The sequence below is a fragment of the Penicillium waksmanii genome (assembly GCF_028829765.1).
Source record: "Penicillium waksmanii strain IBT 27052 chromosome Unknown utg000010l:1.0-3698451.0:1.0-3701458.0, whole genome shotgun sequence".
In the NCBI taxonomy this organism is placed as follows: Eukaryota; Fungi; Ascomycota; class Eurotiomycetes; order Eurotiales; family Aspergillaceae; genus Penicillium; species Penicillium waksmanii.
This window is the reverse complement of record NW_026643256.1, coordinates 966,895-988,275: the sequence shown is the minus strand read 5'-3', so window position 1 is coordinate 988,275 and position 21,381 is coordinate 966,895. Positions and strand designations below refer to the sequence as shown.

Here is a 21,381-nt window from a genome sequence, read left to right as displayed (position 1 = left end):
CAGTCATGTGATCTAGTGCAGCTCAGGTCACATGATACCGATTCCAATGGAGCCTGAAACAAGGAAACAAATCACGTTAACTCCCAGTTAACATATCTATACGATATCCCCTTGCTTTGCCCAAATTTCATCCTGCTGAAGGGTATCTGGGCCACTGTCTTATTTTAACCCCCAAGAAAGCAATCCCGGCAATGTCCAATTTCGAGCCCAATGCCGTCATCCGCGGCTTCCAGCTCGTGGTGGTTGGAAGTATGTTTTTCAATGTTACCTGTTAGTGGTTGGCTATTCTAGAAGCTAACCAATATGTACTTCAGCTGTTCGAGCTTTGACGAACCCGGAGCTTTTCAAATATGAACACTTCCGCCAGGCTGCCCTTGCCGTGGCAGTTGGTGTGGCTATTCAGGTCATCGTTCAAATCCCGGTATGACGCGGCCTCATTCTTCTATCTCAGCTTTTGATTACTGATGTGAGATGTCTAGATCCAAACCGTCAAGTTTTCTGTCTACATGGTCTCTTTTCTGGTTAACCTTAATCAAGCAACATGGGACAATAAGCTCTTAAACGCCCTGGAATTCATTTCAAAGTCTGTTCTTCAAGTGCCTTTCCTGTTGATGACTCTGATGGGATACCTGACCCCGACTCTCGACGAAATGTAAGCTATCACTGTCATTTGACCCCACCTGATTATCACTAACAGACCTGAAGTTTCATGCAATCGATCTATTGGGTAGACCGTACATACATCCAAAAGCACAAGTCCGAGAACCCCGACACGCTGCGCGCTATGTACTACCCTAATCTGGTTATGTACCCAACCAAAGGCGGCCCTGGTAGCTCAGCGCCAAAATCGGAGGCTTTATTGGCCTTTCTCAACCGCTACGCCAAGAGGGTGGGTATTCTCGTCGGCGTATACCTAATTTCCTGCCTCCCTTATATCGGTAGATATATTCTGCCGGCAGCGAGTTATTACACCTTCAGCAAGCATGTCGGGTCTATGCCAGCAACGGTCATTTTCTGCGCCGGCTTAGTTTTACCCAAGGCATACCTTGTACGATTCCTGCATACCTACTTCGCATCCCGCAGCCTGATGCGAGAACTGGTGAGTCTTCCTTGTCTTGCTTGCACAGACTTATGCTCCGTCGTCTAATCAGTCTGCAGCTCCAACCCTACTTCCGTCGTGTCAAATTCACCCCTGAACAAAAGCAACGCTGGTTCAGAGATCGTGAGGGCGTGCTCTTCGGTTTTGCTTTCGGCTTCACCGTGATTCTGAAAACTCCGTTCATTGGTGTCCTCATGTATGGCGTGGCGGAGGCATCTACTGCGTATCTTGTGACTAAGATTACCGACCCACCCCCACCACCTGCGAGCAGCGAGGGGTTTGCGGAAAGTCAGGTCACCTGGGCGAACAAGCATGACTTCCTGCAATTGTCTCTTGACAAGATTGATAACCTCAATGTCGCCAGTGATGAGAACGATGGTGCTAATCCCAATCCCCCGAGCAAAAAGCTCTCATAGATGCTTATTATCATTTGAATTGGCTGTCTAAACGTCTGGGTCGCATTTACGATGTCATGCATTGCCATGAATGATTCATAGCTCTGCTCTTCGAGTGCGACATCGCAGGACCGGCCAAGTCCTTTACGCTGTACCTCTTCCATATGTCCTGGAAATGCAGGGTAAAGGACTCAAGGCCAGGACTGGATGACGAGCGAAGCGGATGATATCAGTTTCTTTCGACTATTTCGATCCCAATTACTGCCCCAAAGTTTTATAAATCTTACGTGAGAACCACAGAGGAAGCAGTAGTTTATTGTGCTAGGGAAGCAAAAGGTCGAACCCATAAAGAAAATAGGCATATTGACAATAAATTTAGAGACATGATAACAAGGCTAGGACATTTTGACAATGCTTGGCATCCATAGATTAAACTTTATTCTAATAAAGATAAACGGCGGCCGGGTAGATGGCAACTCTACGCTCCATTACTAGCCGTAATCGACCCAGTGTTTCAGCGGCCCAAATTATCTGTGTTCCCTATAAGGCTCTGCCAGCCCTCAGTGAAGCTATCCTGCCTATAAAAATTTCTTGACCTTAAAATTTCAGGGTACTGAGTATATAGCTGGGTAGGATACTAGGTAAGTTGGAAAGTGGTATGATGTTTACTAGTAACTTGGGCACACCCACAACGAGACGGCGTGGGTAGTGGAAATATCGGTGGACAGGAATTCCTTGGATCTCAAATTTCAGCTGTTAACTCGTACTATTAGTCTCACTTACTGCGCAATGAACGAGATCTATGGATGGAACTGCGCGATTGTCCCTTCAGAATACATCTCTACCTAGGGACTATACAATGGAGTAGTAGTATGGATGACTCAACCACTGGCAAGTACTATTAGTAGTACTCTAGTAGTATATAATAACCCCGGGAGTTGAGAAAGATTGCTACCAGCTAAAATGGACTCTTATAATTTTTCAAAGTATATACAATTTCAAATTAGATAATGTCACCCCCTTCAAGTTGGTAACTAGTAAAGTATGTCAGAATCCGATTATTTATTATCCAGGTTACATGCCCAAACAAGCCTCACGATAGAGGTGATTAAAGGCAGACAGGATACTAGTCGCAAAACGCCTAGGAGTATTCCACTTGCTCTTGCTCTTAGGCCGGCTCATTCTCCTGTTCGAGACTTGGACCGAATTGGCCCTCGACAAATTAAAAAAAGCAACGCCATCATCGATGGTGTGCGGCAGGAAGTTCGATTGGTCCTGGCTGAATGGCCCCGGATGGGGCTTCAACCACCTTGGGTTCTTGGTAAAGTTCTGCCATATGATGCGGACGTTGTGGCGAATAATAGGATCCCGTAGAACCTTTTTGATGCCAGCGTCGCCGATTATACCATGTGGTGGCGAGCGCGATCAAAGCACACGCAACCACAGCTCCGATGACTGGCCCAGCAATCCATGCCTTTGAAGACCCTCCTTGCGATGAATCGCTACTCTGGTCAGCGGCCGCGGCCGCGGTTGTCGCCGTAGCCGATGGTCCTAGGCTCGATCCCGTGCTGGTCGCGGTCGAGTCTGTGGTGGTGGCGGTGGTGGTAGCCGGCGTCTGGAAGTCGGTTTCTTGCCATCGAATAAAAACCGCCTTGGCATTCAGTCCACCAGCGGTTGTTTTGCTAGATATCGTTCCCCCTTTGGTGAAAGTCCATGCATGGGCCGTATCGGTATTACCCGAAAAGCATCGGTTGGTCGAGTACCACACCATACCGTCATCCGTTTGGGCAGTGAAGCTCCTAGTTATACCGAGAATCGTCAACAAAAGGACGCATCAAAAAGACGTCCATCTTTGTATGTATTGAACTCACGATGGACAGCAGGTTGCCCGGGTCTCTGAACTAACTCCAATACTAAGAACCGACGAGCTGGCTATGGAATAGCCTGATGGACACACGCCTGGTGAGTAGTAAAAATCGGTCTTTGCCTCATATCCGGAGGGGAAACAGCTTCTCCAGTCCGTCGGCCCCTGGCTGAGATACCAGCCCTCGAGGCTGTTTGAAATCGAAGTGGTGTAGTAGTATTCGCCTGTTACATACTCAATGTACCATGTGTCGGTGGTACATTCTGGCGGTGGTGAGAAGGTAGTGGTAAGGGCCAATGGAGTAGTAGCTGTCATGGTGGTAGTAAAAGTTATAAAATATTGAAAGGCTCGCGAGAAGAAGAGAAACAAGGGCTTGCAATGTGGGACAGCCTCAGTCTTGAAGCGCTTAGCTCTTCATTTTGATAGGTCAAAGATCATGAATCGATCGGTAGTGCCGTACTAAGGATGCGCAAAGTTATTTACCTGAGAGACGATCCTGGCGCTCGACCGCGATATTTTGAGGAACGATGGTTCGCATTATCGCGAATGTTATATAGTCGTTTATTCCTTTCAACAGCCCTTTACTGGGCCGACACTCTAAGCATCAACGGAAGACCGATAGTGTCAAAATGATTCCGAATGCTCGAACCAGCACGTAATGGCAATGGAAGCTAACCCGTCAAAAAATGGGGGCGAAATTATACAAAGTACATTAGAACCCCTCCCAGGACCTCTCCAAGGGGGTTGGGGCCGAAACAACCTAGAGATGCCCACAAAAGGGGAAATTGTGGATAGCATCGACGTAACATTGCGGGTATCGCGTAGGAACTAAAGATCGTCAATTGGTTCTCGTGGAGTCCGTAGCTCCGAGTATGGCGCGAGGGTTCCCGTCCATTCAATTCTGGGGGTGACACTCCGTAGCTTGAGCACGTCTCGATCATTCCCCGAAGACCAGCAGCAACGATAATGCGAAAGGTGCTTGCTAGTGGGGGGATCAAGAGAGTACTCGTAGCTTGTTGCTTTATTGTAAAACTGGCAGAATCCAAGTAGAGATACTTGGGCGCTTAGCTTCTTGAGTATTTTTGTAAATCAATCAATCCTTTGAAAACAGAGCTGGAAAAGCCGGCTTTCCACAGCCATGTCAGGTAATTAAGAGTGAATTGTGGATACAAGTCAGGTCAGTCTCGTGCATCTGAGGAAATGAAGATAGCCGGGCTGCATGGCGGCCGCGTTTCATCCCCCAGTGTATTGTATTGTATACCGAAGTGGCGCAACTAAAGTCTGCGTTTGCTCTGATCTACCGCCTTCCCAAACTGAGCTAACCTGACTCAAATACTGTGATTCTATTGATCTATGAATAAGGCTAGTACACCTTGGGAAGACGGTAGACTTTGCTGCAACGCAGATTGTGACCTGTGTATCCCATGTTACCTCAGGTATATAATACCACTAAGCTACGGGCGGCAACAGGCCGCCTGGAAGAGCAAGTACTTTGGTCCCTGCGAAATCCAAGATCGCAGATGTTCCGCATCATCCGGCACTCAGTACGTAGTACCCACAATGTTGAGTAGAATGACAATTCCCCACTGGACGAGATCTGCGCCCGAGACTCGGACTTTCTTTTGCACCCGACACTGGCAGAGGATTAATGCCTAATTATCGAGGGACGTTCATGTTCTCTACAGAGTCTGGCATAACTACTAGTATAGTTTATACAACGCCGCTGTGATGCCATGACGCCGAGGCCCACCGAGTGAATTGTATATTTTTGCGGTGCTCGCGCAGCTCATGGGACGTGCTCTAGCTAGATCGTCAATTCAATATGGTAAAAGATCTACAATTGTGAGGGTAGCTAACGTCGGGCAGCACACAGTTGTCGCATCATCGAGACCATGGGCACAGGCCGAGGTATAACCTGTCGCACAGCACAATGATTGAGGGGAAGCTGCTCTTAAAGACCGCAACGAGAGTAGCAGCTCCTCAAACCCTCAAGCGCGAGAGGGCCACACAACTTGGTGCTGCTTCATCTTCTAGATCTGATAGCAAGAAGGTCTTTTAGATAAAGGACCGTACAGGGGTCTGTACCCATGGCGTACCCATTGGCCATATCTACTCCCGAGCTCTTTTCAATATCGCTTTCGGGAAACTGGCATAAAGCAGACCGGATATTCGGAACATAATAGCGACAGAACTACACGTTCATGTCTATAATTGAATTGTAGATCTGTGTTCACATTGACAGTCCGCTTTCGGTATTCCTGAGTGAACATGGAATTAAGAACAATAGATCTGCCCTCAACTGCGGGGGATGGGCGCGGTTACCTTGGAACCCATTTTATCACGTGATCGGGATATATAGCGGGGCCTACACTATTGTCACCACCATCCACCAATCATACTATTTCAGTTAGTATCTACCTGTAAGGACCAATCAAAAGCCAGAACTTCTAAAACTACTGTTTTTGAGTCTTTTAAAACACTTTTTTCAACAATAAAAATCCTTAAAAAATTGAATAAAAGTGATTGCATGTAAGATGAGTAGAACGGGGTCTGAGGGAATTCTATGGGAAGATTACTGTTGAGAAATCCGCTACTGTTGCTGCCATGTAGTTACAACTACTAGGAGTGACGCATTTTCGCGCACCCATATGGGAGTGTTCACAATGTGTCTACACGCCCGGGGATCGCCTAGCTCCCTGGTTGCGATAAACAGGAATTCTCAGCAAATAAGAATTTCTCTTTGTGTTGTACCTAATACGAAAGAGGCGGAGAGCATTGACCGTGGAGATAAACCTATTCGAGCGGGGGGACGCCCCATCCCTGTCTACCTGATGTTACCCCTCTGCGGAGAAGCTGGCTCTTATCTGTGTCTCCTCCGCACCCAATTCCTATCCTCTGTTATCTTCTCACAGTATCTTGCTGTTACTTTCGAATCTCTTTCGAACTCCTTTCGCTCGCTGCTGTCTCATCCTAGGAGCCGCGGCCATTATTAGTCTACACCTACACCACATTTCCCAAACAACGTCGCATCTTTGAACATGGGTATCAAGGGCATCCGCACTGCTTTAAAGGTTGATCTTGAAAAGCCGGCAAGAGATCAGCCGGGTCTACATGTAAGAATTGATGCGAATGATCAAAAGCCGGCAATGACTGACAGGCACATGCATGACAGAACCGTTGGCACCCAGACGGTATGTCACGACTCACGATGAGCCTTTGAGAAAGAAACTATCCATACCGTGATGCTAACCTATGTGCCAGTTCCTTCTTGTGGAAAGATCGCGAACAACGAGGTTGTAAAGATTGAGTGTCTCGACTGGACGGGTGGGCAAATCGGAAATAATGATTCGGCCGAGGACGTAAAGAATGTAGATCTTACACAGATTCACTACCTCTCCGGCCCCTTCGACATTGAAACAGCCGAGCCAGGCGATGTGCTGTTGGTCGAAATCCAGGATGTGCAACCATTCCAGGACCAGCCATGGGGATTCACAGGAGTGTTTCATCATAAGAATGGAGGAGGCTTCCTGGATCAGCTATACCCCAAAGCGTGAGAACCCATGATATCATTTACCGAACGGAAATTACTGACCAGCTGGTAGCGCAAAGGCCATATGGGACTTTGAGGGCATCTTCTGTTCCTCCCGGCACATTCCGCATGTCCGTTTCGCGGGATTGATACACCCCGGCATCTTAGGGTGTGCCCCCTCGCCGAAGTCCTTGCGGAGTGGAACCGTCGTGAAGGCGAGCTGATCGCAACGAATACGGTCGAAGATCGAATTGTTGCGCAGCCTCCCAACCCACTGAACGCTCATGCGGGTAGCGCTGCGGATGAAATTAAGGCGAAGGTCGCGAGAGAAGGAGCTCGAACCATTCCAGTAAGTGGAATCGTTTCGCACTATATACGAACGGATACTGATCGAATTTCAGGGACGTCCCGAGCATGGCGGCAACTGCGATATCAAGAACCTTTCCCGTGGCTCAAAAGTGTACTTACCCGTCCACGTCCCTGGCGCGAAGTTTTCCGTCGGAGATTTGCACTTCTCGCAAGGAGACGGCGAAATATCCTTCTGTGGTGCCATCGAAATGGCCGGCGAGATCACACTCAAGTTCACCGTGATCAAGAACGGCATGGCGAAGCTAGACATGAAATCGCCAATCTTCAACGCTGGACCCGTCGAGCCGCAGTTTGGTCCTGGGCGCTATCTCACTTTCGAAGGATTCTCGGTCGACGAGAATGGAAAGCAGCATTATCTCGATGCTACAGTCGCGTACAGACAGACTTGTCTACGGGTGATCGAGTATCTTCGCCGCTACGGATATAGCGATTACCAGATCTATTTGCTTCTGAGCTGTGCCCCGGTCCAGGGACATATCGCTGGAATCGTGGACATACCAAACGCTTGTACTACTCTTGCGGTGCCAATGGATATTTTTGACTTTGATATTCGGCCCGAAGCCGAGGTTGTGAAAAGAGAGATGGGCGCATGTGCCATGACGGCTGATTAGCTGATAAAGGGCTATCATAGTATTTCAACATTCTCTGCAAATGAATCATTCAGTTCCTGTCTATGCTAGTTACGTGAATAGCTATACTAGTTACGTGAATAGACTCCTGGTAGTCCAGTTCCTAAATTTGAGTCCACTCATCATCCTTCACATCTTGAAAATCCATCAATCTATTCGGTCCGCCGAACCTGTTTTGCGTAGACTTCCAGTCTCGATTCACTGCCAAATCGGGTCTCCAGCGCACAACGTCCTTCAGCTCCCTCTGTAGCTTCCCCTCCAAAGCGTCTACAATAAAGCCTCCAATGGTGGGCATTTGCATCGCTCCATTCCCAGATCCACCTACGGCAACAATGAGAGATGAGTGATCAGGATGTCGATCGATCAAAAATGCTCGATCCGGGGTATCAGCGTCCCAGCAGATACGAGCAAATACAAATGGTCTTTCAGCAAGGTGCGGCATAGTATCACGTAGAAATTCCCTAGCACGAGCCTCAGCCTCGAGCGGAATCTGCTCCTTCGCAAACGGGATACTCTTCATCTCGCCGGCATTGTTAGGATCCTGAATGAAGTTGCAGTATCCCGGGTGCTCGTCGCAGATTTTTAACTGGTGTTCATCTTCATCGGGTTCCATGAAAAAGCCCTTGGCGACATTGAACAGAACGGGAAGGTTTCTATATAGCTGCGACTCCTCTGCTGTCATTTGTATATGACTTAAAGTCCAGGCAGTAGGCCGCAGCTGTTTCTTGAAGTCCAGCAGACGATCGCTACCAGCACCCGCCGCAAGAATTGTATGGTCTGCACGGTGGACAACATCATCTGCAGTTCGGGCTCCGATGACATCTCCCGCCTCGTATACTAGAGCTACCACATCCCCATGGGGAGTGCCTGTGATAAATCTTGCACCAATGCGTTCCGCCTCTGTATATGCGGAGACCATGGCCTTTCGAGCATGAATCCACCCTGCTCCTTTCTGGCTGAACCAGCCCTTCCACCCGGGAAAGTCACCGGTCAATACACCTGATGGCATCGTCTTGCGAAAATCTTCTGCTGTTTCAAGTGCAATGAAGTCACCCTTGGATGTCTCGATATCCTCTTGTTTGATATGCTGGATAATCTGAGGCGTGCTCCCAGAAACAATAAACCCGGTCTCGTGGAAGTATGGCTTGAAGACAGGGTCATTTGTCCAACCATCCAGAGCAGCTCGTGTGCAAGTAGCAAATGCGATACCCCTGGAATCTGTATCGGGCCCTGAATGTTGTTAGTGGGTGCATTTTGTACTGGCCCGATCGGGTCTTGTTCTGGTCATTCGTACCTTTGAGTTCCTTATGCTCCATGATTTTATTCACATCATTCCCAGCAGCGATGGACGATGGCACAGGATAAGGATCCAATACGGTGACATTTTTGTATCCTCGTCGGACCAAATGAAGGGCAGTTGAGCAGCCCCATGTTCCTGCGCCGACGATTAAGATGGAGGACGATTCGTTCAGCGATGAGGTGGTCATTTTGATAGCACTGCTGGTTGAATTTCTTGGGGGATTTACCGAGAGGGCCATCGCTTGAATGAAAATAAAAGATTTCCTTTGTCGCTTCACATCAATAGGCGCTAATATGCAAGCTTATCAACGGGCGTCAGAGGCTTGCCGCGTGGACCTTCCTACCCCTCAAACCTGGGGAAGCTACTCCGCACCGCCTGTGGTGATCGCTGCTATTGGTATCACATTCACGGTCGGGAAATCTCAGCGCCGGCCATTTCTGACATTGGAAAATCTTTGATTGCCTCGCTTGGAGCTTCATGTTTTTTCTACCCCTCACAATTTGTTCTCACTATCCCAAATGCAGGATGATGGTCGCAAGCCAGCCGATTGTGATTGGCTCATGGGTACACTGACCGTTACATACTACCAGTGAAACCCTCGATAACCAGCTTCTGAGTGAACTCCGAGTCGTATCAAAGAGATATAAAATCAGCACCCGCCGTGGGGTGGGGGTTTGCAATAATTTCCAAGGTTTCAGCCCTGGAAATCACTATGGCTCCATTCGATGATCAGCACACTGATGTCCCTGGCACCGTGTACCTGGTAGACAGTACGCTACGAAAATCCCCTTCCTATTGAGATAATTATGTTAACAGCTCTTTCAAGCATCAAATGCCTTACAAAATGCCGCTCATGCAGGAGGACAAGACATTCTTCTCATACCGCAACCATCCAGATCCCAGGCCGATCCTTTGGTGAGACCAGCACTGAAATCTCCTATAGATCAAATTACCTAACAACAAATTCTCAGAATTGGCCACGTTTCAAGAAACTCTGGTCATTGTTTCTCATATCAATGTATGCGTGTGTTTTCTCATTCGGTGAGAACAACTGGGGAGCCAGCTGGACTTTGATCTCAGAAGATACCGGCGTCAGCTTGACCAACATGAACGGCGGCTCAGCCTTGAATTATCTTCTTCTTGGGTTCTTCAACATAATCTGGATACCCACTGCAATGAAAGTTGGCCGGAAGATCGTATACATTTTGAGTTTACTACTTCTTGTCGGTGGCAGTGTCTGGGGTAAGTATTATACTGGGACTGCGCAGTACTACATTATGCTGGCTATTCAAGGTGTTGGAACTGCAGCTTACCAGGCTTTAATCCAACTGACTGTGAGCTCCTCGGGTTTAATAATGAAAATGAGACGCTAATCTTCTTCAAGATCTTTGACATCTTTTTCACGCATGAGCGGGGTCGCATGGTTGCGATATACATTTTCTTCCAGCAACTCGGCTCGATTCTTGGTCTTATTCTAGGCGGATACATCTCTGACGGAATTGGTTGGCGTTGGAGCTCGCCTATTGTTGCCATCGCATGTGTGAGTATTATCTATTTTTGATTGCCTGTTCTTCAACTAATTATGCAAAGGGCGTATTGATTTTATTATTCATTTTTACCTTCGATGATACAATGTTTCCGCGGTATCGATTTAATAGCTTCTCTGACGCAGACCCAACCAGAAGGAATGAGGATGCGGAGAAAGAGAAAGAGCTCGAGCCATCTGTCTCAGATCCGGCCGGCGATGGTGAGGGTGAGGGTGAAGAAATCCTCCCGAGAACCTATCTCCAGAAGATCGCCCTGGTTCATCATTTTGCCGACGACAAAACAACCTGGTTTCAATATTTCCGCCGGCCATTCTATCTCTTTGCCTTTCCAAACATTGTCCTCGCCGGAATCCAGTTCGCATTTGGCTGTACAGCAGGGATTGTTTCTTTCAACACTATATCGGAAATCATGACTGAGTCGCCTTATAACTGGAGCGCTGGTTCTACCGGTTTGATATTTCTCGCCGCTCTTGTTGGGAACTTCCTCGGCATGGGTGTCGGCTCTTTATCCGACTGGGTAGTGCTTGTCCTCGCGCGGAGAAACAAAGGTTACAAGGAGCCCGAGATGCGCCTCTGGACATACATATTTCCTTTCATTTTCGGCGCTATTGGATATTTTCTTTACGGGTGGGCTGCGACAAATGGCTCACATTGGATGGCTATTGCAGTCGCGCTTTGCTGCTTGATCGCCCAGCAAGTGTCGATCACCAGTCTTGCAACGGCGTATGCGATGGAGTGTTTTGATGGGGTATGTCTTTGAGTTCCTATCACAATTTCTTCCATTCGTGTGGTGTTGTCTAATTCTTATACAGATATCTGGCGAGCTTGTTGTGGTACTCGCCATTTGCTCATCTCTGATCAATTTCGCTATCTCGTACTCCGTGCAGCCATTTATCAATGCCACTAATTATGGCTGGACTTTTACTTGCTTCGGGATACTTGTGGTTCTCTCGATTTTGCTTGGCATTCCTATGATTATCTGGGGCAAGTCGTGGCGTCGGAATTGCAGGACGCGATACGAACAATTTCTTGCAGAAACAGGCCGCGGCTAGTAGTGAGTTTATAATTACTAGTAGGAGATACTAGTAGTCATTCGAGTAACAGATATGATAGCTCGGTATTGGATTCAAGTTGGGAAGAAATACGGTGATACTAGTATTTCATTCAAGTCTACCATTACTATCATTCCCGGTGTGCATCATCAATACTAGTAGGCAGATCGTGATACACTATCATTATATATTTTCAACATCTCCCAGCTACGCAAGATTACCACCCAACCAAGCTGCATTTTCCACTTCAAATTCAGAACCATCAAGATTGAGCAAGGAAGTCCAATCAAACGAATCTGAAAAAGCCTCCACCTGACCGAAAGGTTCAGCAGAAGGCCAAACTTCCGAGTCCATCTTCTCCGGGAACTGGAACTGATCAAGATCAACACTAGGTAACCCATCATACTCCGCTGATGCAATAATGGCATCTACCAGTTCAATATTTCCCTTGCCCGCCGAAGACTTAAAGTCGTTTTGCAAACTTTTCATCAGTCCCAGGAGTCCGAAGACGATCTTGCTACTCATTGCATAAATGCACCCACCGGCGAAGGCAGCGTCAACGGTAAGAATCGACGACGAGGCCATGTTGGCGAGGGCCTCGGCGCATTTCTGGAAAAGACCAAGTTGGGTGCAAAACCCTGACTGCAGGTGACCAGAGCATTTGATCTGGACGATATTATTTTCGAGGATGTTTTTGCAAAATATTACGTTTTCCAGGCAGATATACCTCGGCGGCGGGTGGAAATCAATGCCGTGCAGCTTCAGCTTTGAACATCCGACGAACTTCTCTAGAATCGAGGATAATTCGTCGGGATAGGCCGAGCCGTAACGTTCCAGATACTCTTTAAAGTAGTCATTCGACCGCTCCTCTGGCCTTTTCAAGATATTCGTGATCTGTGAGGTGATTTGAATGGTTTCGTCGCGACATATGTCCGAATTCCTCCGATTGGCTCCTCCTCCTTCTTGCGATCTTGTCCCTAGACTTGACGTGTAAAGAAATCCCAATGCGATTATCCAGTTCTGCACTGTGTGAAAGCGAAGCTCTAGTAAGGAGCGCACGGCCGCTATTTCCTCGTTATCGCCGTACTGCACGACAGCAAGTAGAGATTTCGTGTAGTTGATCTGTTCCAAGCATCTTTTTTCAGTCTCTTCTGTAAGCTCGATGAAGCGGCCCGGATCATGCAGGCTCTGTTTGGCTTCTGCCAGCATTTGGAATAGGATGTAGGTTGATGTCGCCCATTGAATGTGATAGATCGCCCGTGGCGTGCACTGGCGGACTTTCAGCGCATTTTGGTACACGTCAACGCGGGTTTTCATGTAAACGGTCAAATGGCGTAGACTTTGAAGTGGTTTCTTTATCAGACCGTCTACTGTTGCATGATTTGAAACCATCTGAATTCCTTGAATGGAGTCAAAGAGGCACTTTTCAAATGTTTCATAGTCTGCGGCATTTAGTCTGCTGAGGTCTTGGTTTCCCTCTCCGTTTACTGCTTCCAGTCGGTGAAAGACGCCATATGCGATGTTAATGTATATCTCTGACTTTATTGTCTTGTGTGCGATTCCTTGCATGGTAGCCAAAGCTGTTGGCTTATAGTCGGATAGGAAAAGAGAGACGACGACCGAATCATGGTGAGTGGGCGGAGAGAACATGAACTCTTGGCCATAGAAGGATACGGCTAGTTGCAATTTCTGTTTTAATCGCCAGTCTTCGCGAGAGATATTTCGATGGAGTTCGAAGCCAGCCACACAAAGCAGTGCAAACAGCAGCCTTGTCGCGCAATTGGTGGAGGTGGCAGATTCATCCGAAATTAAACGAGTCCGGAGATTGACGAGAGTGGGCAGTTTTGGGAGAAAGAGCCGATGCCAAACCAAGCTGATAGTCATTGTCAGCATCGCCGCCACGTAGTCGTTCATATAGTTTTTTTCATAGAGAAATCAAGCTTTACCATTCATCGAAGGATGCTGCCAGTTCATGACTGATCAGATCCGGCAGAGGTGTGTTCCAGTTTGAGGTCGCATGGGGAATGTCAGCGCCGAACGCGCGGTCTTTGGCCAGGACCGAGATGAAGAAATAATTCGCCTGAATCATGGATTGAAATATCTCTTCTTTTCGCGTCGAGCGAGCGAGATCAGGTTGGTGGTCTTGAGATAGAATGCCATCTCCCTCATCGGCGAAGAGAAAGTCTTGGATATCCAAACTCGAAATGACTGGAATACCTTCCTCGGGCACAGAATCCGAGTGGGTGTTTGGACTTCTATCTTCCGAGCTTTGGAGCCGACTGCGTTTGGATTGAGGCCGTCCGAGCAATGTATAATCCACTACACATTCCAAGTTGAGGTTTCGACACCGGTCGCAGCACTTCTCTATTGGCTGGGGGGTATTCAAGGGCCCCAGGTCGTGTACACTAGGCAGCACACATTTGATCTTCCGGGATCGACAGCCCCGACATATCAACCGGGCATATTTCCCTCGTCGGACTCGTTCGGACATATTATATTGTGGTTATGGGATAGAGATAGATTTAGCGATGGGTCGAAACAAGGACAGGAGAGGGTCTACGGTAGATATCGAATTGAATGGTTGTATGGTAATCTCGGAAGTGGCTCGTTGTGGCGGAGTTTTGCTGCGGTTCAGCTGGGATTGAAGGACATTGGCTGATCGGCTGACACCTTGTTGCCTAGATCGGATGGCCCGGGTTATCAATATCAATAATGACCCCTCAGAGGAAAGTCGTGGGCTCCGAGACGCGACCACCACGGACGCTCTGTCAGAGAGCGAGGTTAGGCCCAGGATTTGGATCCATATCTCCTGAGGGAGCCTTTTGAGAAAGGTATAGACAATCAGCTGAGGACGACGGGAAAAGTAGCTCATGCTGGTCTCCAGAATCCAATCGCTTCAAGTTCCCAAGGCGACAGTGTTACCGTTTTTTTTTACTAAGTATCCTACCTGGTTGTGATATACTCTGTACGTTGATCGTTAGGATCTGGTTGCCCTAGAAGAAACCTTGGAACGCTGGGTCGATTACGGCTATGGAGCGCCGCATGTAGCCTCGACCTCAATTAGATTAAGGAAAATACTACACATTCATGGAGAATCAGGAAGGCAAATAGAAGCAGAAATCTCAGAGGGCAAATGGAATCGCCCAGTGATGCGATTACTAGTATCATACATCATGCTTCACAGATAAACAGAGAAGGAAAAAAGGATACTTCATGAATCGTATGGCATAGAGAGCTATAAATACCAGAGAGTAAATCAGGAGAAAAACTTCTGGGCAGCCTTCTTATCCTTTGCCTCGCGGTCCTTGACAGCCTTCTTGACCTTGGCGATCTCGTTCGTGATACCCACATCAGTAGGCGCCAGCTTGGAAGCTTCCGTGAGATCCTTGAGCGCATTATCCTCCTCCTTCAGACCGACATAGGCAAGAGCTCGGCGGTAATAAACCTTGGCCTTGTCACTGTCCTTGCTGTCGGTGGTATCCGCAACCTTCAGAGCATACCCAGCCCAGGTCTTAGCGTTCGAGAACTGACCAAGCTTGTTGGCGAGAAGCGACGAGTTGGAGTGTAGGGTAAAGCGCAGAGCAGTCATCTGCTCACCGAGCTCCTTGGAGTCATTTTCGCCGGGCTCGGGGAACTCGTTCAGCCAGCGCAAGCCCTTTTGGTACTTCTCCAGGCCGAGCTCGAGGTTGCCGCTCTTGAACGCAGCATTGCCGAATCCCTTGAGGTCCGAAGCGATCTTGAAGCCCAGAGGAGCAGTCAGCTCCTCGCCCTGGTGGTCCTCTGGGAAGTCCTCGTAGGGGTCACCGGTCGCGTCCTGAATGCGCTTGTTGGCATTCTCGTACTCCTCGCCGAAGAGCTGACCGCAGTTCACCACGGTAACGTCGACCTTGGGCTTGTCGGACTGAGTGGGCATATTTTCGATCTTGCGAATAATGCTTTTGCCGTTGATGACCTCGCCGAAGACAACGTGCTTGTCATCGAGGTGGGGGGGTGGGAACGGTGGTAACGAAGAATTGACTGCCGTTGGTGCCGGGCCCAGAGTTGGCCATGGAGAGCAGGAAAGGACGGTCATGCTTGATATCGAAGTTCTCGTCGGGGAACTTTTCGCCGTAGATCGATTCACCACCGGTACCGTTGAAGGCAGTGAAGTCACCACCCTGGATCATGAACTGCTTGATCACACGGTGAAAGATGGAACCTGCCTTGGTTTAGTGAAGGTGCGCTTAACATTGCGGCGAAAGAAGTATTTCGACGTACCCTTGTAGGTCAATGGCTTGCCCTGCTGGCCGATGCCCTTCTCGCCAGTGCAAAGGGAACGGAAGTTATCTGCGGTTTTGGGGACCACTGGATTTTACTAGGGTTAGTTGGGAGGTCAATCGGTTGGAGCGGAGTTTGATCGTACCATCGTCGAACTAAAGTGAGGCGCAAGTTAGCTGGGAAGCTCCCGATGGTGACAATGAGAGAGGAGAGAGCTTACCAGCTCGAAAGCAACACGGCCAGCCTTGACGCCACCGATTTCAATGTCGAAAAAGACACGAGAACGTTCTAACGAGGGGTCAGCAAGAGACAATTCAATTCCTGCGCGCGGGCTGATCGGCAGACCCCGCAGTGGGACACGCACTCTGGGATTCCGCCATGGTGAGTGTAAGTGCGAGGAGCGGGCGCAGTACTGTAAGTGAATGGGAGGAAGAAAAAGAGGACGAAAGAGAAGTGGAGGAATGGATCTCGGAATGAGATGAAGTGGAGAGAGTAAAGTGGGGGGAGTGAGAAGGAAGTGCCCAGGTGTAGGTGGAAGTGAAGGTGGAAGTGAAGGTGGAGAGGTGAAATTGGGGTGATTCAGGAAGCTTCCACGGGCGGTGCAGGCAGCCTTTGTATACTTGACTACTTGACTACACATGATGCTTTGAACAGTTGTCTATTATATACTAATATATACAGTACAGATGGTATTTTTGACATTCCTTCATTTCTTCATCATTCATCGCATCCTTTTATTTCTTATGCCAGCAGTTCCGGCGGAATCGTGAACTCAAGCGTCGTGCCTGAACTGCTACTATCCTTGTCTTTATCCTCATCTTTGGGCGGTTTGGGCTCCTTCGGCTCCTTCTTAGGGAGATTCGTATTTATTTCGATCGTAACCTGTTGTCTCCGTTAGTTCTCCAATTCCATGAGGCGCTGGGGCGCTGGGAGGAGCCAGAAAGACAAGGTATGAAGTTACCACTGCGTCTTCACTGGTGTAGTCAACACCCACCGGCCCATCATTCTTCAGCTCGACTTCCATCATGGCCTGGAAGACTCCGTTCTTTACCCGATCTTCCTTGTATGATTCTCGCATTTTGTTGTAGAAGTGGTCGTAGACTCGGCGCGCGGTGACGGCATCGGCCGCATCGTGGAAGTCAGGCTTGTTGCCCTTCTTCATCTTGCCATAGAGAGTGAACTGGGAGACTAGATGGAGTTAAGTTGAGTTCATGAAAGGGAAGATGAAGGTAGACTTACCACAGAGTACCTCACCCTCAATTTCCTGCACGTTCTTTTTCCACTAGAGTCGCCCGTCAGCACTGGCCGAGATAGAAATGCCAATACTCCTCGAGACCACTCGGCGCGCGCATTCTTACTTGACTGCCGTTCTCGTCCGGCCAGAACTTGGCCTTGAGGACTTTGTTGACGATATTCTCGGCTTCCTTCTCAGTATCCTCCTTCCCCACCCCAGTCAATACCAACAGTCCCTTGCCAATGGAGGAGATCAACTCTTCGTCCACTGTGACCGAGGCCGACTTGACTCTTTGGATAATCACTAACCGGTTAGCTTGGTGTCACACTGGATTTCCACAACCCACAACCCACATTCGACACACCTTTCATTGTTCGCGTTGCCTGCTATTCACTGTGTGGACACAAACTCCGCGGGGAAGATTGAGCTCGAGCTTGAGCTCGGGCGGCCTAGACGTGGCACAAGTCAAATCGCGAAATCAACAATATCTCTGGGAGGTAGTGGTATTAATCAGTGATCGCGGTGTCTCAGAATAATTCCCCAGTTGTCGGATTAAATTGAAGCAGCATTTCAAGAGTGTTCAACAAGAAACTAACCAAACTTTGGAACTTGCCTCTTGATCCATCGGCGACTGCCTTCCAGACCGCCTGCCCAACCCGGCAACCCAACATTCTCCAGCCAAGCGGACCTCCAATCCAGCTGCAATCTACATTTAACCCTCTGGCGTGCCGCGACTCCTGGTTTCAAGCTGGTCCACAACCTATCCAGAGACAGCTCTCTTCTATCCATTGATTGTGCAACCATTCACCCCTCGGTTGCACACGAAGAACTACAACTCCGCCCCCACCGCATCATCACCCCAGTGGACCACCCTAGTCCACACCCCCAGTCGAATGCACCATGGCGTCTCGTAAAACGCAACAAGAGATCGAAAAGACCTTCAAAAAAGTCGCCGAAGGCATCCAAACATTCGAAGGCATATACGAGAAGATCCGCTCCGCCAACAACCCCACTCAGCGAGACAAGCTCGAGGAGAACTTGAAGCGCGAAATTAAGAAGCTACAAAGGTTTCGGGATCAAATCAAGTCATGGGCGGCCGGCAATGAGGTCAAGGACAAGGCTCCGCTGCTAGAGCAGCGGAAAGCAATTGAGACAGTGGGTCTTACCATTGAGTGATCCCCCGTTCCTTCAGAGTCGGCGGCTAACAATCTCAAACAGTGTATGGAGCAGTTCAAGGCCGTCGAGAAGGAGATGAAGACGAAAGCCTACTCTAAAGAGGGTCTCTCAGCAGCCTCCCGACTTGATCCCAAGGAGAAGGAGAAAGTGGAGGCGTGTGATTTCCTGTCGTCGATGGTGGATGACCTTCAATTGAGGATCGAAGCCATGGAGGCGGAAGAGGAGACCCTACAAGCGCAGATGAAGAAGGGTAAGAAGGATATGTCGAAGGCGAACCGCATGGCCGATATCTCCCGAGTAACGGAACGCCATAAGTGGCACGTCAACAAGCTTGAGTTCTTGCTTCGGTCCTTGCAAAATGGCAATCTCGACGTGGGCGCAGTCCAAGATCTCAATGAGGGTATCAAGTACTACGTTGAGGAAGGGCACAACCCTGACTACTGCGGAGAAGATGAGACATTATATGATGACTTGAATATCGGCGACGAAGTAGAGGGTCAGCTTGGCGCCGGCGACGATCCATTATCATCGCAAGATGCCCAGTCCCTTCCGGACGAAGAACCGGAGCCCAAACCCAAGCCCAAGCCCGAACCTACAACGGCCCGTCGCCCGTCTGCGCAGATGAAGTCTCCTCTCCCTGTCCTCGCCACCCTTCATCCCTCCACATCCTCCAATGGGGGACCGGGCATGAAACCAGCACCGCTCCCAACTCGTCTACCTGGAGAAACGTTGAAATATGCCTCAGCTGCGGCATCTGCTGCGGCAGCAGATAAAAGCGGAGTGGGAATTCTACCTTTGCCCCCACCACCCGGTACTAGCCCTGCGTTCTCTCATGTCCTGCCCACCGGCAAGGCTTCCTCTACGGCCTCGCCAATCGTGGCGTCTGTGCAACCGATCTCCAAACCAACGCCAGCCGTGGCAACTGCTACGTCGATTGATGAACCTGCCGTTGCTGTTGCCGCTGCCGTTGCAGGTCGATCGAAGGCCCCCAGTGGTGCTGCCATCTCCGGTACATCATCACCTGCACCTATCGAGAAAGCTGAGACGAGTAAGGACACGTCAAGGAAAAACAGCAGAGTAACAACAAGGGAAGCAAGCGAGGCCGATGCTGCCGAGTCAATATATCACTTACCCCCCAAGTCTGCAAGACCTGACCCAATCATTCGAACTGACCAAGGAACGCTCCACCATCCACTCATCACCTGCCGTACAACGATTGCTAGCGACATCACTCACCACCTGCCCGGAGGCTGGTGATGCCGAGAAGCCACGTCATTACAAGCCGCAGAACCCGTACAACACCCCCCTCTACTACCCCCAAGAGCCCCTCTCAATATTCGACGACCCCCGACTGTACGATACCGGACGGATTGACACGGACACGTTGTTCTACCTGTTCTATTATCGCCAAGGGACGTATCAACAGTACCTGGCCGCCAAGGCATTGAAGAACCAGAGCTGGCGCTTCCATAAGCAATACCAGACGTGGTTCCAAAGACACGAGGAGCCAAAGAACATCACGGAGGAGTTCGAGCAGGGCACCTACCGGTTTTTCGACTACGAAAGTACATGGTTAGTTCAAAGATCTCCGCCTCCTGTATCCGCCAGGCAGACCATTCCGCAACACGTGCTCACCACAGTGCCCGACAGGATGAACCGGCGCAAGGCTGACTTCAAGTTCGTGTACAAATATCTGGAGGACGAATTATGAAACGTCCTGTGATATTCTCCGGTCCCCCTCTCCCTCCCGCTCTCCCCCCGTCTCTCTATCCTTTCCTTATTCTCCCCCTGTTTTTGTTGTTTCTTGCCTCCACACGACCCATACGCCGTCTCGGTATTGATTTATTCCCGTTTTGGAAGAAGATCTGTAGAGAGCCGGGCAGCACTAGATATGTGTTGAGAGTGTGTGTGTGAGTGTGGTCATGGATAAAAAGGCACCCCCCCATCGATCGAGGCGGGAACTCGAGGGAGTTGTTGGATCTGTTTATCGTCTTACACCTTTGTCTCTTTGCTACTTTTTCTCTCTATCCTCCACTTTTCTTTTTCTTTTTCACTTTGTTTCTTTATCTCACGCCTTACCTCCGCTACTTACCTTACCAACTTGGCCACGGGTCCCGCTCTTGCGTTCGGAGTGGTTGAACTATTCTTTGTTTTGGGTATCGGGCAACGAGTACAATGAATGGGACCGCGGGGAGTTCTGTGCTATTTTGAGTCGATCCGACCCGTGGTTATGAATCAATTCAAGACCCGATGGGTTCTTTGTCACTGTCTTTTCTTTTTCTTTTTCTTTTTCTTTCTGAGTTCCATGCAACTAGAGCTGTAGAAGTGGGCCATGCAAAATTAGATGTAGAATATGCCTTGGGGAGTCTTGGGATCTGGGGTATCAGCTGGGCACTTCTCTGACAGGTACCGGCTACCAGGGTATCACACTAGTCAGTACTTCTACATCTTTCGTACTTCGTACCTGCTGAGGTCCAAGTACCTCGGGCCCATCGGCATGCACTCGCCCCGTGTCTTGGTCCTCGTATGTTCACCATGTCCACCACATCCCCGACCAGTCAGCGAGTTCCCACCAGGACACGTCCCAATGGTGACTGGTCGAGTAATCGACTAATGCAGGCTCCAGACACTAGCCGTCAATGCGGGATTTTCTAGAATGCCGCTAGAAGGGGCTGTGCGTTGTGTGCCAGTGTTCGTCTATGATCCCCAGGTTCGTGCTGATTCGTTTTACCTGGTTTATCTGGTTCACTTTGTTCCTTTTGTTCCCCTCGTTCCTCTAGTGGCTTGGCACCAGAGATCGCCGGATCGCAAATGACGTTCTTCCCGGCACAGTCTTGCCGATTTAACGACTCAGCCTTGCAGGTGGGTTCGTTCGGCCTGTGACTGGACTTGAAGTTGACAGAAACACACATTCAAGTTGGCAATACTGT

At 49.2% G+C, this 21,381-nt stretch overlaps 9 protein-coding genes across 9 annotated transcripts; 4 read left to right on the top strand and 5 right to left on the bottom strand.

The window, feature by feature from the left end:
• Window positions 1-191: 191 nt before the first annotated feature.
• usgS (transmembrane protein UsgS) lies at window positions 192-1,515 on the top strand (the record flags this gene model as incomplete). The annotated part of the gene is made up of 5 exons (XM_057271560.1): window positions 192-249; window positions 315-421; window positions 480-652; window positions 706-1,099; window positions 1,159-1,515. 5 exons carry the CDS (start codon window positions 192-194, stop codon window positions 1,513-1,515), a joined length of 1,089 nt encoding a protein of 362 aa, XP_057115748.1.
• A 1,219-nt stretch (window positions 1,516-2,734) lies between these two features.
• On the bottom strand, window positions 2,735-3,673 carry N7481_012340 (uncharacterized protein; the record flags this gene model as incomplete). Its single annotated transcript, XM_057271559.1, has 2 exons — window positions 2,735-3,293; window positions 3,366-3,673. 2 exons carry the CDS (start codon window positions 3,671-3,673, stop codon window positions 2,735-2,737), a joined length of 867 nt encoding a protein of 288 aa, XP_057115747.1.
• A 2,723-nt stretch (window positions 3,674-6,396) lies between these two features.
• On the top strand, window positions 6,397-7,867 carry N7481_012339 (acetamidase/formamidase family protein; the record flags this gene model as incomplete). The annotated part of the gene is made up of 5 exons (XM_057271558.1): window positions 6,397-6,471; window positions 6,531-6,549; window positions 6,620-6,908; window positions 7,056-7,236; window positions 7,289-7,867. The coding sequence occupies 5 exons, from the start codon at window positions 6,397-6,399 to the stop codon at window positions 7,865-7,867; spliced, it is 1,143 nt and encodes a 380-aa protein (XP_057115746.1).
• Window positions 7,868-7,988: 121 nt separating this feature from the next.
• On the bottom strand, window positions 7,989-9,372 carry N7481_012338 (NAD(P)/FAD-dependent oxidoreductase; the record flags this gene model as incomplete). The annotated part of the gene is made up of 2 exons (XM_057271557.1): window positions 7,989-9,115; window positions 9,180-9,372. The coding sequence occupies 2 exons, from the start codon at window positions 9,370-9,372 to the stop codon at window positions 7,989-7,991; spliced, it is 1,320 nt and encodes a 439-aa protein (XP_057115745.1).
• A 525-nt stretch (window positions 9,373-9,897) lies between these two features.
• On the top strand, window positions 9,898-11,784 carry N7481_012337 (putative MFS transporter; the record flags this gene model as incomplete). The annotated part of the gene is made up of 6 exons (XM_057271556.1): window positions 9,898-9,955; window positions 10,012-10,100; window positions 10,157-10,519; window positions 10,570-10,725; window positions 10,776-11,480; window positions 11,545-11,784. The coding sequence occupies 6 exons, from the start codon at window positions 9,898-9,900 to the stop codon at window positions 11,782-11,784; spliced, it is 1,611 nt and encodes a 536-aa protein (XP_057115744.1).
• A 207-nt stretch (window positions 11,785-11,991) lies between these two features.
• N7481_012336 (Zn(II)2Cys6 transcription factor domain-containing protein) lies at window positions 11,992-14,275 on the bottom strand (the record flags this gene model as incomplete). The annotated part of the gene is made up of 2 exons (XM_057271555.1): window positions 11,992-13,657; window positions 13,731-14,275. The coding sequence occupies 2 exons, from the start codon at window positions 14,273-14,275 to the stop codon at window positions 11,992-11,994; spliced, it is 2,211 nt and encodes a 736-aa protein (XP_057115743.1).
• A 765-nt stretch (window positions 14,276-15,040) lies between these two features.
• N7481_012335 (Peptidyl-prolyl cis-trans isomerase D) lies at window positions 15,041-16,421 on the bottom strand (the record flags this gene model as incomplete). Its single annotated transcript, XM_057271554.1, has 6 exons — window positions 15,041-15,754; window positions 15,783-15,982; window positions 16,042-16,128; window positions 16,187-16,196; window positions 16,262-16,329; window positions 16,406-16,421. The coding sequence occupies 6 exons, from the start codon at window positions 16,419-16,421 to the stop codon at window positions 15,041-15,043; spliced, it is 1,095 nt and encodes a 364-aa protein (XP_057115742.1).
• Window positions 16,422-16,782: 361 nt separating this feature from the next.
• On the bottom strand, window positions 16,783-17,646 carry N7481_012334 (D-aminoacyl-tRNA deacylase; the record flags this gene model as incomplete). Its single annotated transcript, XM_057271553.1, has 5 exons — window positions 16,783-16,923; window positions 17,003-17,229; window positions 17,281-17,323; window positions 17,400-17,578; window positions 17,640-17,646. The coding sequence occupies 5 exons, from the start codon at window positions 17,644-17,646 to the stop codon at window positions 16,783-16,785; spliced, it is 597 nt and encodes a 198-aa protein (XP_057115741.1).
• Window positions 17,647-18,175: 529 nt separating this feature from the next.
• Window positions 18,176-20,162, top strand: N7481_012333 (CNOT2/3/5 family protein; the record flags this gene model as incomplete). The annotated part of the gene is made up of 3 exons (XM_057271552.1): window positions 18,176-18,430; window positions 18,494-19,566; window positions 19,592-20,162. 3 exons carry the CDS (start codon window positions 18,176-18,178, stop codon window positions 20,160-20,162), a joined length of 1,899 nt encoding a protein of 632 aa, XP_057115740.1.
• Window positions 20,163-21,381: the final 1,219 nt, after the last annotated feature.